Genomic DNA, 13,722 nt, shown 5'->3' with positions numbered 1-13,722 from the left:
GTTGGGATGTGCACCAGGTGCTATTCATTTGTTTCACAACTCTCATGGTGGTTATCCAGGGTTGATAGAAGTTAAATATGTACAGTTACATATGTAACTAATCTGTGTTCTGAATCTCAGAAAGTTACTCCTTCTTTACAGTAGCAAACAAATTCAAAATACACCAGAAAAAAAACAGCTTTATTTAAATATAAGATAGCTACATAACTTGTTGAAACTGCTGACAAATAAATAAAGTTGACCAGATAGGTAGCTGTACTGTTTAAAAAAAGGAATGATCAAAAATATGTTCTCACTCTTGTTGACTGCTCTTAAGTTCATATAACATTTTAACATTCCAGTGGCCCAAAAAACAACAACTCCAAAACAAACAAACAAACAAACAAACAAACAAACAAACAAACAAACAAACAAAAAAAACCCACCCAACACTACCAAAGGTATAATATCAAGAGATATTTCATCTGATGGTTTGTGAGGTCCAAATGTAACGTAATCTATATAAAGTACACAATTATCCTGTGGTATTACAGACTCTACTATTAGGTCCCAATTAAGTGCAATAGAGGTCAGGTTTTTTTATTTGCTGCAATGAATGTACCCTTGAGTAAAATAACATTCCTGGAAATCCTTCTGATTGTCCAAAATTGATAATCATGCTTGTAGTATGAATAGCAACGTGGCATAACAACACCATAATGCCATACACCCAAACTCTACAAATCAGTTTACCACCAGTGAACTAAAGAAATAAAGAAAGCTTAAAACATTGCATCATAACCCCTTAGTTTACTTCTGATGTGTTTTAATGCTTTGTATTCATGAGTGGATGTGAATATTCCTTAAGGTTGCCTTAAATACAAATGAACTAGCCACTGATAACTACTGCTACCATTACAAAATTCTTAAGGATGGCTCAACACATTCTTTAGACTGTGTCTACTAAATAGTTGTATTTGTTGAAAAAAACTTGACATTCACTGTTTCAGCTCAGGACTTACCCTGAATCATCTATAGCATAGGTAGTGCTTAATTCCTACTTTTTTCTGTTTAAATCACACACAGTTCTGAGACTTTGGTTTTCATTTTCATGGAAAAATTTCCATGTTTCCATTAACCTTAATTATTCAGCTATGTGTTTCCACTCTAAGCTAAAAACGGTCCATAAGTAAAATAAAATATTACTTTAAGTGTAACATACAAGAAAGGAAGAAAAAAATCTCAGGTTATATTATTAATATAGTGTCTACATTCTAGTCACTCTGCTGGTGCATAAGTTAACGCAAAATATAAGGCCAAACTCCAAAATGTTTACATTTGATTCTCTATTCTTCTCAATAAGAAATGGAAAAAAATCATCTATTTAAGCAAAGAGAATCTAATTGTTGCCTTCTTTTTTCTTTCTTACACTCAGTGATCTTGTCCCAGTTAATACTACATATGTGCCTGGCACATATTCAGCAGCACAGGGTTTTACTGTTGCTCAGCTGGCTTATGAGTGTGTGGCCAGAAAAAGTTAGTTCTGGACAGATATGTCTATTTCTTCATATAGGAAGCAGGAACATTTAGAATAGCCTAGCCTGTTTCTTCATCTCATTCCTCTTCCACAGTGCCAGTCGGTCAAACTCAGCCATGGTCATGCCAAACACCTGGTAGAACTCCTCTGGAGAGAGATGCCTCTGAAAGACACGTGGGATTATGAGTATGTGTGTTACAATATTGTACAGTAGAGAAATGTGTTCCTGTAAAATATTAAATTCATACTGCATAAGACCAATATTCACGGGTTAGGTTTCATATTCACTGCAACCATGACCAGGATAAAGTGTTTACTGAAGATGAATGAATATTACACAAATGAATTTGACCAGGATAAAGTGTTTACTGAAGATGAATGAATATTACACAAATTAATTTCACAACAATGACTCACTTCCAGTCGGGCTCTATCTACGTCTTTTGGCAGCCTATTTCGCCCCCTGGTGGTTACAATCAGAGCTTCATATGGGTAAACCTGTAGGGAGAGTTGTATTAATCATACAGCAGGTACCTGTAATTTTTTTTCTTTTTTTAAATGATGTGATTTTAAATTAGAAATTAAGAAGTTAAGCTGGGTCATTATATCCAATGGATGCCCTTTTGATCTAGCAAGTTGCATTAAAATGCAAAAATTTTGTACTTTTTATTTGAAACAAAATATGTTTGACCTTGTGATAAGAAAACATAGTGATGGCCATCATAGGCACTTACTATATCCTATGGAATATAGACAGCCTGACAAAAACAATCAACAACAAAAAAAACCCATTTGTACACTCTAATGTTCCATTGGACTACCTTCAGCTTTAATCACAGCACACATTCATGATGGCACTGTTTCAGCAATCTTATGCAATGTCATAAAATTTATTTCCATCCAGAGTTGCATAATTTTTTTCAGAGACCTTGTCTTTAAAGTCTTCTCCACCATGTCCCAAAGACTTCCATTGGGGTTAAAGTCAGGACTCTGTGGTGGCAAATTTGTGTGAGAAAATGATTTCTCATGTTTCCTGAACCACTCTTTCACAGTTGAGCCCTAATTTTATGCTCGTGCCATCGAGGAAGAAAAAAAAATTCATTGATGGAATAACCTGGTCATTCAGTATATTCAGGGAGTCAGCTGACTTCATTTTATTGTTACATAATGTAAGTGAGCCTTGACCTGACCAAATTAAGCAACACTAGATCATATAGTGGGGCGGTTTAGCTCGAATATTCAAAAGGATTGTGCATTTTGTGATACAAGCATCAAATTTGGCACAAATGTACATTGATATATGGCGAACATTTTCAGATATTGAGCCACTCGGAATTCTCCCTTCATGTCCGCCATATTGGAATTCAAAATGGCCGCCATTTGAAATCTACATTTTCGATTATCTTTGGGTCTAATGCTGCTATTGACTCGATTCTGGTGTCTAAATGTATGTTTTGGGGGGCAAGGAATCCAATGGTAACAATCTGCATCGCATATTTTGTACCAATGAGCCGCCATATTGGATTTCAAAATGGCCGTTGTTTGAAATCTACATTTTCGATTATCTTTGGGTCTAATGCTGCTATTGACTCAATTCTGGTGTCCAAATGTATGTTTTGGGAGGAAAGGAATCCGATGGTTACAATCTGCATTGTGTATCTTTATAAATTAGCCAACATATTGGATTTCAAAATGGCCGCCACTTGAATTCTACATGTGCGATTACCTCTGGGTCAAATATTTTTATAGTACATGACAATATTTGCTGGTATCCATTTTTCAAAATGACATACTTTATTACAGTACTCCACTTAATTCATGAGAGATGAATATTCATCATCATGTATTTTTGACAAGACAACATTTTACTCAAAGTCTGTGAAGTAAAAATTGTTTTGACAAGTTTGAGTTATTGATTAGATTCTGTGTTGTTCTAGGTTTGATATGGAACCCGAAGGAGTTCCAACAGTTAAGCAATAGGCTAATTATCCTAAAGTAGGTGAAGGTGACGGGCAGCACGGTGGTGTAGTGGTTAGCACTGTCGCCTCACAGCAAGAAGGTCCTGGGTTCGAGCCCAGCGGCCGACGAGGGCCTTTCTGTGTGGAGTTTGCATGTTCTCCTCATGTCTACATGGGTTTCCTCCGGGTGCTCCAGTTTCCCCCACAGTCCAAAGGCATGCAGGTTAGGCTAACTGGTGACTCTAAATTGACCATAGGTGTGAATGTGAGTGTGAATGGTTGTCTGTGTCTATGTGTCAGCCCTGTGATGACCTGGCAACTTGTCCAGGGTGTACCCCGCCTTTCGCCCGTAGTCAGCTGGGATAGGCTCCAGCTTGCCTGTGACCCTGTTGGAGAGGATAAGTGGCTACAGATAATGGATGGATGGATGGAAGGGTGAAGGTGACTGCATTGTCAAGCAGGAGAAGGTGTGTGTTCCTGAAAGTTTAACTGGAACAACTAGATAATGCTGATGAACAAGAATGAGCATCTATTCCGTCCTCTGCCTCTTGGTTACTTACTCAGTCACTGACTTTTGGTGGATGACTTCCTCATGATTGTACCAAATTCTTTCCTTTTTTTAAAATGATGGATTTAATATTGCTCTGTGGGTGCTCCAAGTTTGGGATATTTTTTTAATAACCAAACCCTAATTGACACTTTTTCAGAACCTTGTCCTGCATGTGTTTTCATAGGTTATTGGTTTTCATGATGCTGTTTGCTTAAGTATGCTCTCTAATAAACCCTGGAGCTTTCTACAATCAAATCACTGTCTTTAGAATGGAAATCACCTCATAGTTTCTGGAAACTTTCAGCTGATTTAACCATAACTAATTTAGGGGTTTTACACCAATGGAGGGTGAATAGTTGACAAATTAATTTTTTTATTTGTAAATAATTTTGCAAACTATACTGATCAATCCATTTCTCAATAATATGGGCTATTTTGTGTAGAGACATGACATACAGCTCTGGAAAAAAAAAGAAATAAGAGACCACTTAAATATTTTCTTAAATCAGCATCTCTGTGTACGGCAGCCATTTCATTCCAGTGTCTGTGCTGGGATTCTAACACATCTCATTTTACTTAATGAGGTATTGATTAGGTCATCACCTGCACCAAATATTATTTAATGAGGAAAAGTATAAAATCCACTGATGTGGTCATCACTATCCTCTTGCAATAGGACCAGTCTGGATGGCAAACACAGTGCTAGTATTACCTTAAATTTAATTGGAATATAAAAATATCTATTCTTCATGTAACAGTCCACAGAATGGAAACAACAGGGAAGTGAAGTTTAGGTCAGATAAGCGCAAATGTAGATTTCAAATGGCGGCCGTTTTGAATTCCAATATGGCGGACATGAAGAGAGAATTCCGAGTGGCTCAATATCTGAAAATGTTCGCCATATGTCAATGTACCTTTGTGCCAAATTTGGTGCTTGTATCACAAAATGCACAATAGGTTAGCTATGCTGCCCCACTAATAGCACTTCCCCCAGAGGCTTGTACAATGGACACTATGCATGATGGGTACATTTCTTCCTGTAATTCTCTTCTTATCCTGATACACCCATCACTCAGGAATAGGGTAAATCTGGACTTATCAAACCACATGACCTTTTTTCATTGGTCCAGAGTCTAATCTTTATGCTTCCTAGCAAATTTAAGCTTTTTCTCCTGATTAGGCTCACTAACAAGTGGTTTTATTATGGCCACACAGCCATTTAGTACCACTCCTGTGAACTGTCATTGCATTGTGCATGCAAAAATGCACTTACCTTCCATGTTAAACATATCCGTGAGTTCTACTGTTAGTTTTTTACAATTAGAATTCACCAAGCATTTAAGTATTATCCGATCACAGTCAGTCAAGATTTTTTCTGCCCACTTTCCTTCTGTAAAGTTGATGGTTTCCCATTCTCCTTTCAGGTTTTAATAAAGTGTTAGACAGTTCTTTTTCAATTCCAGTAATTTCAATTTTCAATCTCCTTGGTTATTTTCTTTGGTTGATACAGGCCAAGAATTTGACTCTTCTGAAACACAGTAACATCTTTTCCACAACCACAGGATACGTCTTCCCACATGGTTGTTTAAGAAATGAGAAGCTACTCATTGCATCAGTTAAGGCTAAAATAATTGTTCACAGTTGAAACATATTAATCACTGAAGTAATTATCCAAAGAAAGGGTATGAAGTATTTGCTTATTTAAAACCCAATGGTGACTTTTTTTTTTTTTTTGGCCAGGCAGTGCATAATATTTTGTTCATATAAGTTATGGCTGTCAACCCTGTTACTGCAATTCACACATTGATATTAAATCTAATTTATTTACATCAAATTGTTTGACACTCTCATTTTATCAGTTTCTATAAAAACAATTCCTTTGTTTTATAAGGTATAAATGAGCTTTCAAACTATTAGTTGAATCACATTTTGTGTTTTTATGTTATTACCAAAATATGTCTTAATAGAGGTGACATAAGTGTAACAGGACTGATGACAGCACAGAATTCAGCTGTTTACAATGACCCCTATGCCTATGGCCCTTATAGCATATCCAACTACCTTGTGTCTCATTCACATGTAAGAAAACAACTAACATTATCATAATGGATGTAAACATGTAAATATGGCTATTGTTGTTACTCACAGTAGTCGACTAGCTTGCCAGCTTTAGCAGTATGTTTGCAATATACTGTATCTGCTTAGCCTTGTAGAACACTGCAATCATGCTCAATGAGTGCACACAAGTAGGCAGGTACGAAGGTAGACAGGCTAACCAATCCAATCATCTATCGGCTATCCAATCATTTCATTCAGACTGACAGTTAATATAAAACCCATTCATTTAAAGTCCTGCAGTTGCCACAGATGATGGATTTTTTTCTTTCTATTGTCAGAGCATTGGATTTATTCATTTATGTTGGGATGTAAAGAGAATTTCAAGAAATATAACAAAAGATGCTTCTAAAATTAATTGCTTACCCTAGCTTTAACTGAAGCTCTTGACCTCTATCTGCATGATATTATGTATTGCACTCCTGCCACATGATTAAATAATTGGATAACTACATAAATTAGCAGGTGAACAGTTGTTCCTATTAAAGTTGATGACAAGTATATGCATATACATTAATTCCTGGTCAATTATTGTCACTTTATTGGTGAGCTTCAGTAAAAATTTTTTAACATTCCTGTCAAACACCCCCTCCCCCCATTTTAACCAGAAACATTTTACGTTATCTCTCATATTTTTAGGTAAGTTTATACAACTCCAAATCAGAAAACGTGTGGGACGGTGTGGAAAATTCAAATAAAAAAAGTAGCGATTTATTTTGATTTGTATTTCTTTGCAGACAGTATGAACCCAAGATATTACATGTTTTGTCTGGACAACTTTATTTCATTTTTTAACATACATCATTCATGTTACATACATAAAAGTTGGGACATGGGCAATTTAGGGCTAGTAATGAAGTAAAACAATTAATTGATGTGATTTGAAACAGGGAGTGGCATGGTAGTGTCGTGGTTAGCACTGTTGCCTCACAGCAAGAAGGTCCTGGGTTTGAACCCAGTGGCCGAGTTTGCATGTTCTCCCCGTGTCTGTGTGGGTTTCCTCCAGGTGCTCTGGTTTCCCCCAAAGACATGCAGATTAGGCTAATTGGTGGCTCTAAATTGACCGTAGGTGTGAATGTGAATGGTTGCTTGTCTCGATGTGTTAGCCCTGCGATGACCTGGAGACTTGTAGGGTGTACCCCATCTCTTGCCCATAATTAGCTGGGATAGGCTCTAGCTTGCCTGTGACCCTGTACAGCAGGGGTCACCAAACTTTTTTCTCTGGGGGCCACATTGTCGTTCCTGACTGTGATGGGGGCTGGGGTCGGGTCAGCTATATCACATAGAATTGTATAACCCAGACAAATATGACCACCAGCAGGCCTCATTGTGTAGTAGAGATTACTAGCCTGGCACAGCCATCCACGCTACTATATCCATACTACTATATCAACACTTGATTCCTGGCACATATTTGTTTATCTTTACTAGTGGTTTGCAAAAGTAGTAATCAAGTCTTCACACTTTGTTTTAATTTGAAATACCACTGATATTCCATTTATTTATTTTCTAATAAAAATAATATCAAAGCTGTCAAGGTAAGAAACATCTGCCTAGTTGAGGTGATTGACACTGGCAAAGGTGAGTGGAAAATTATAAATTGTAGGTAGGCTTGTTGATATCATTAATAATATTAATAATAATTGTATGCAGCACTTAATAAAGGTCAAATAAATAGGCCTATAAAATAAATACATTTTAAAAAACAGTGAAATTATAATAATATGAGCAATAGATCAATAGATCACAGCAGTTGTGCTGTGTCCTGCACGTCATTGCTCTCATCCATGGCCAAAGCAAAAAACTCGAATTCTGACGCTTTCTCATTCAGCTGGCCATACACGTTGTCCCCCAAATCGTCGGTTCGCCTGGTCATAGTAGGTGCGGAGAGACTCACCGCGTTGAGCGCATCCTTCTTGTCGGGACACACCTCCTCGGCCACAGCAAGCATGCATACTTTAACAAAGTCCCCATCAGTAAACGGCTTTCCATGGGTAGCTAGTAGGTGAGCTACCTTATAGCTAGCTCGGACAGCAGCCTGGTTGATCTGGGTTTGGGGAAGGAATACATTCTGTTGTGCAGCCAGTCCGCATTTCATCCTCCGAATCCTGTCTTCTCTTGTTTGCCCTCGCAAACTAGCATACTCTTTGTGGCATAGTTCGAATTACGTGGGAGCCAATGGGAGCTGAGCTCCCATTCCCTCAGGCTCCCATGAAAGACGCAAACTTAATTTTCTGTGGAAGTCTCTCAAATACGTCATATATCACCATAATAAGCTTGAATAGCCTATATCACCATATAAATATAAATAAAACTCATTTCATTTCCGATCACCATGCAGCCATAACTTTGTATTGAACGTGTTATTAAACCGCAACATGTACGGCTGTACTTCACCACAACACCACTATGCGCGCAAACTGAAATTTGCAGCCTGCGAAATCGAATGTGAAGTTAAGTCCGAAGAAGACTTGTCCTCTATCTCACAACGATCTTCCTTTGTTTAACAATATATATATATATATATATATATATATATATATATATATATATATATATATATATATAATTTGTTTAAATATATATATATATATATATATATATATATATATATATATATATATATATATGCAACACCGTGTGTGTGTGTGTGCGTGCGTGCATGCGCGCGCCTGTGTGTGAAAGCTGTGCAGCTGTGCACTGCAGTGCGCAAAAGTGCGCTGGTCCAGGAGAGCGAGTATGCATTGCTTTTTTTTTTTTAAATAGAGACCCCCATAGGGTCAAATTTATAATTCGAACCCTGCTTTGTGGCGGGTTTCATAGTGACAACGCAGATTATATTCTTTGAAAACCGGCACACTTTCTTTACATACAAGACAAACTGCACGGTCCTTACACTGAACGAAAAAATAATCGGTGGTCCACTGTTCTTTAAAAACTCTGCACTCTCTGTCAGCTTTTCGCTGACCGCTAGCCACTTTGCTGTCCTGAACACTGACAGTTCTCTGCGCGTGCGCTGCCTGTCACTGCTTGATCGCGAGCATATGACGAAAATTCGGAAAATATGAAGTTTATTTTATAACTAAATATCAATTTTAATTGATAAAATCAACAAAATACAAGATGCAGACATGTTATTATTTGCCAAAAAGCAATTTAAAAAAATAGGCCATGACCACTTTTGGGGATTGCCTCATAGGGCCGGTTCAAGTGATGGGGGGCAGAGGGGCTGGGGGGCCGGTCAAAGGGGGGTGGCGGGCCGGATCTGGCCCGCGGGCCGTAGTTTGGTGACCCCTGCTGTACAGGATAAGTGGCTGCAGATGATGGATGGATGGATTTGAAATAGGTGATGTTAATAGGTGAATGTAATCATGATTTGGCACAAAATATGTATCAAGGAAAAGCCTAGTCTTTGAGGAGCAAAGATGGGCTGAGGATCTCCAGTTTGTAAACAAATGTGTGAGAAAATAATTAAAATACTTAAAAACAAAATGTTCCTCAAAGAGAGATATGAAGAGATTATTAAATGATTCAAGGTATCGAGGAATTTCAGCACATAAAGGGCAAGGGCAGAAGCCTAACCTGAACACCCGTGATCTCCAATCCCTCAGGTGGCACAGCATCACGAACAGTCATTCATTTATAACTGATACAGTCATATGGGCTTGGAAGTACCTTGGCAAACCTTTGTCAAGCACTACAATACAGAGTTATATTCACAAATGCCAGGTAAAACTTTATTGTGCAAAAAGGAAGCCTTATATTAACTGTGTCCAGAAACACTGTCGACTTCTCTGGGCTCAGAGGCATCTGGGATGGACCATCACACAGTGGAAACATGTATTATGATCAAATGAATCAGTATTCCCGGTCTTTTTTGGAAGAAATGGACGCCGTGTGCTCCAGACAAAAGATGAAAAGGACCGCCCAGACTGTTCCCAGCAACAAGCCCAAAAGCCAGGGTCTGTCATGGTATGGGATTGTGTCAGTACCCTTGGCAAAGATACAGCGGTGCTTGAAAGTTTGTGAACCCTTTAGAATTTTCTATATTTCTGCATAAATATGACCTAAAATATCATCAGATTTTCACAAGAGTCCTAAAAGTAGATAAAGAGAATCCAGTTAAACAAATGAGACGAAAATATTATACTTGGTGATTTATTTATTGAGGAAAATGATCCAATATTACATATCTGTGAGTGGCAAAAGTATGTGAACCTTTGCTTTCAGTATCTGGTGTGACCCCCTTGTGCAGCAATAATTGCAACTAAACGTTTCTGGTAACTGTTGATCAGTCCTGCACACCGGCTTGGAGGAATTTTAGCCCATTCCTCCATATAGAACAGCTTCAACTCTGGGATGTTGGTGGGTTTCCTCACATGAACTGCTCACTTCAGGTCCTTCCACAACATTTCGATTGGATTAAGGTCAGGACTTTGACTTGGCCATTGCAAAACATTAACTTTATTCTTCTTTAACCATTCTTTGGTAGAATAACTTGTGTGCTTAGGGTCGTTGTCTTGCTGCATGACCCACCTTCTCTTGAGATTCAGTTCATGGATAGATGTCCTGATATTTTCCTTTAGAATTCACTGGTATAATTCAGAATTCATTGTTCCATCAATGATGGCAAGCCGTCCTGGCCCAGATGCAGCAAAACAGGCCCAAACCATGATACTACCACCACCATGTTTCACAGATGGGATAAGGTTCTTATGCTGGAATGCAGTGTTTTCCTTTCTCCAAACATAATGCTTCTCATTTAAACCAAAAAGTTCTATTTTGGTCTCATCTGTCCACAAAACATTTTCCAATAGCCTTCTGGCTTGTCCACGTGATCTTTAGCAAACTGCAGATGAGCAGCAATGTTCTTTTTGGAGAGCAGTGGCTTTCTCCTTGTAACCTTGCCATGCACACCATTATTGTTCAGTGTTCTCCTGATGGTGGACTCATGAACATTAACATTAACTAATGTGAGAGAGGCCTTCAGTTGCTTAGAAGTTACCCTGGGGTCCTTTGGATTGGTGGAGTCCAAACTCTTTAGAGATGGTTTTGTAACCTTTTCCAGCCTGATGAGCATCAACAATGCTTTTTCTGAGGTCCTCAGAAATCTCCTTCGTTCTTGCCATGATACACTTCCACAAACGTGTTGTGAAGATCAGACTTTGATAGATCCCTGTTCTTTAAATAAAACAGGGTGCCCACTCACACCTGATCGTCATCCCATTGACTGAAAACACCTGACTCTAATTTCACCTTCAAATTAACTGCTAATCCTAGAGGTTCACATACTTTTGTCACTCACAGATATGTAATATTGGATCATTTTCCTCAATAAATAAATGACCAAGTATAATATTTTTGTCTCATTTGTTTAACTGGGTTCTCTTTATCTACTTTTAGGACTTGCGTGGAAATCTGATGATGTTTTAGGTCATATTTATGCAGAAATATAGAAAATTCTAAAGGGTTCACAAACTTTCAAGCACCACTGTACCTTACACTTCTGTCATGGCAGCATTAATGCAGAAATGGACGCTGAGATTTTGGAGCAACGTATGCTGCCTTTAAGACAATAACTTCTCCAGGGATATTTCAGCAAGACAAACCCATGTTCTGCACACATTAGAAAGGCATGGCTGTGGAAGAAGAGGGTGCCTGTCCCCTCTGTCCCCAGTAGAGAATGTGTGGAGAATTTTGAAACGAAAAATGACAACGACGGCACGGTACTGTTGCACACCTTGAGACCTGTTTGCAGGAAAAATGGAACAAAATAACACCTGAAATGCTTCATTACTTGGTGTCTTCATGCCCTAAATATTTTTAAGTGTTGCGAGAAGGAATGACAACATTATAAAGTGGCAAATGCTTTATTGTCCCAACCTTTTTGAAATGTGTTGCAAGAATCAACATTGAAATGTGTTCATTTTGAAAAAAACAAAATTCATGAGGTAAAACATCAACTAATGTGTTGTTGTATTGTTCTGAGTGCAATACAGGTCTAAGATTATTTACAAATAATTGTTTTCAGTTTTCACTTAAATTTCAACATACCGTCCCAACTTTTTCTGATTTGGGGTGGTATTTCTACTTGAAATCTTTTATTTAAGCTTTTTATTATATTTTATTTATTTTACCTATATTATTTAAAATAGATAAGTAGATATTTCTTTTCACAAAGAAGTACATAACTAATAATTTATATTAGTATATTATTAATATTTTACCTCAGCATCAACATTCATGAATAAGCCATAGTGTTTCTGGTTGGGATGGGAAATGTTATTTGTTTTGAAATTATCTTTTACAGTGGTGCTTGAAAGTTTGTGAACCCTTTAGAATTTTCTATATTTCTGCATAAATATGACCTAAAACATCATCAGATTTTCACATAAGTCCTAAAAGTAGACAAAGAGAACCCAATTAAACAAATGAGACAAAAATATTATACTTGGTCATTTATTTATTGAGGAAAATGATCCAATATTACATATCTGTGAGTGGCAAAAGTATGTGAACCTCTAGGATTAGCAGTTAATTTGAAGGTGAAATTAAAGTCAGGTGTTTTCAATCAATGGGATGACAATCAGGTGTGAGTGGGCACCCTGTTTTATTTAAAGAACAGGGATCTATCAAAGTCTGATCTTCACAACGCATGTTTGTGGAAGTGTATCATGGCACTAACAAAGGATATTTCTGAGGACCTCAGAAAAAGCGTTGTTGATGCTCATCAGGCTGGAAAAGGCTACAAAACTATCTCTAAAGAGTTTGGACTCCACCAATCCACAGTCAGACAGATTGTGTACAAATGGAGAAAATTCAAGACCATTGTTACCCTCCCCAGGAGTGGTCGACCAACAAAGATCACTCCAAGAGCAAGGCGTGTAATAGTCGGCGAGGTCACAAAGGACCCCACCAGGTAATTTCTAAGCAACTGAGGCTACATCCACACGACAACGGCAACGAGATGTTATTTAAAAATATATTGCGTCCATATGGGCAACAATCAGTAAAATATCAGGTCCATATGGCAACGCAACGCTTGCTGAAAACGATGCAATACACATGCCACACCTCTAGGGGCGCTGTAAGACGGTCCCTTCGGAGACACCAGAACAATAGAAGAAGTAAGGATGCATATTAGCCACAAAGTCAGGAAAATCTGTTTGTAAAATTACATTATAATGACCAAATACAATGAAAAGTATTTTTCCAGTCTTACCTGTGAAAGGTAATCCCATGTGATCTCGTTTGGATGGCAAACCTGTTGGTACAGTTAAACGCAGCTAATCTTTATTCTCCACTTTGACCTCTCCAAAATGGCGGCGAGGATGACCTATGATTCTACGCGGAAGGCGGTGTCTTTAATGGTCCGGAATAAATTGAATGCTAATTAAATAATGATTAATTTGCTCCTCTACGCCCTTTTTGAGGAATGTATTGTAGGACTTAAACCCACATCTGAAGAGGTGAGATCGCTCTTTTTTTCTCTATTTTTGCTGGCGGGATTGACTCTCTCTCTCTCTCTCACTTTGCACCATTACACAATAAATATTCACAGTGAAAATATTTTGTAAGTGCGT

General features: G+C 37.9%; 1 protein-coding gene across 1 annotated transcript in view; it reads right to left on the bottom strand.

Moving 5' to 3' along the window:
* Nucleotides 1–213: 213 nt before the first annotated feature.
* ablim3 (actin binding LIM protein family, member 3) overlaps nucleotides 214–13,722 on the bottom strand; it is a 345,079-nt gene continuing 331,570 nt past the window's right edge. The window contains exons 21-22 of the mRNA XM_060927674.1: nucleotides 1,934–2,014; nucleotides 214–1,679 (exon numbers count right to left, since the gene is read on the bottom strand). Of these exons, the coding sequence (XP_060783657.1) occupies nucleotides 1,566–1,679; nucleotides 1,934–2,014 (195 nt within the window). The 3' untranslated portion in view covers nucleotides 214–1,565. The remainder of the gene's footprint in view (nucleotides 1,680–1,933; nucleotides 2,015–13,722) is intronic.

This window comes from Neoarius graeffei, chromosome 8 (genome assembly GCF_027579695.1).
Source record: "Neoarius graeffei isolate fNeoGra1 chromosome 8, fNeoGra1.pri, whole genome shotgun sequence".
Lineage (NCBI taxonomy): Eukaryota > Metazoa > Chordata > Actinopteri > Siluriformes > Ariidae > Neoarius > Neoarius graeffei.
Note: the sequence above shows the minus strand (reverse complement) of the source record. Positions and strands in the feature narration are given on the sequence as shown.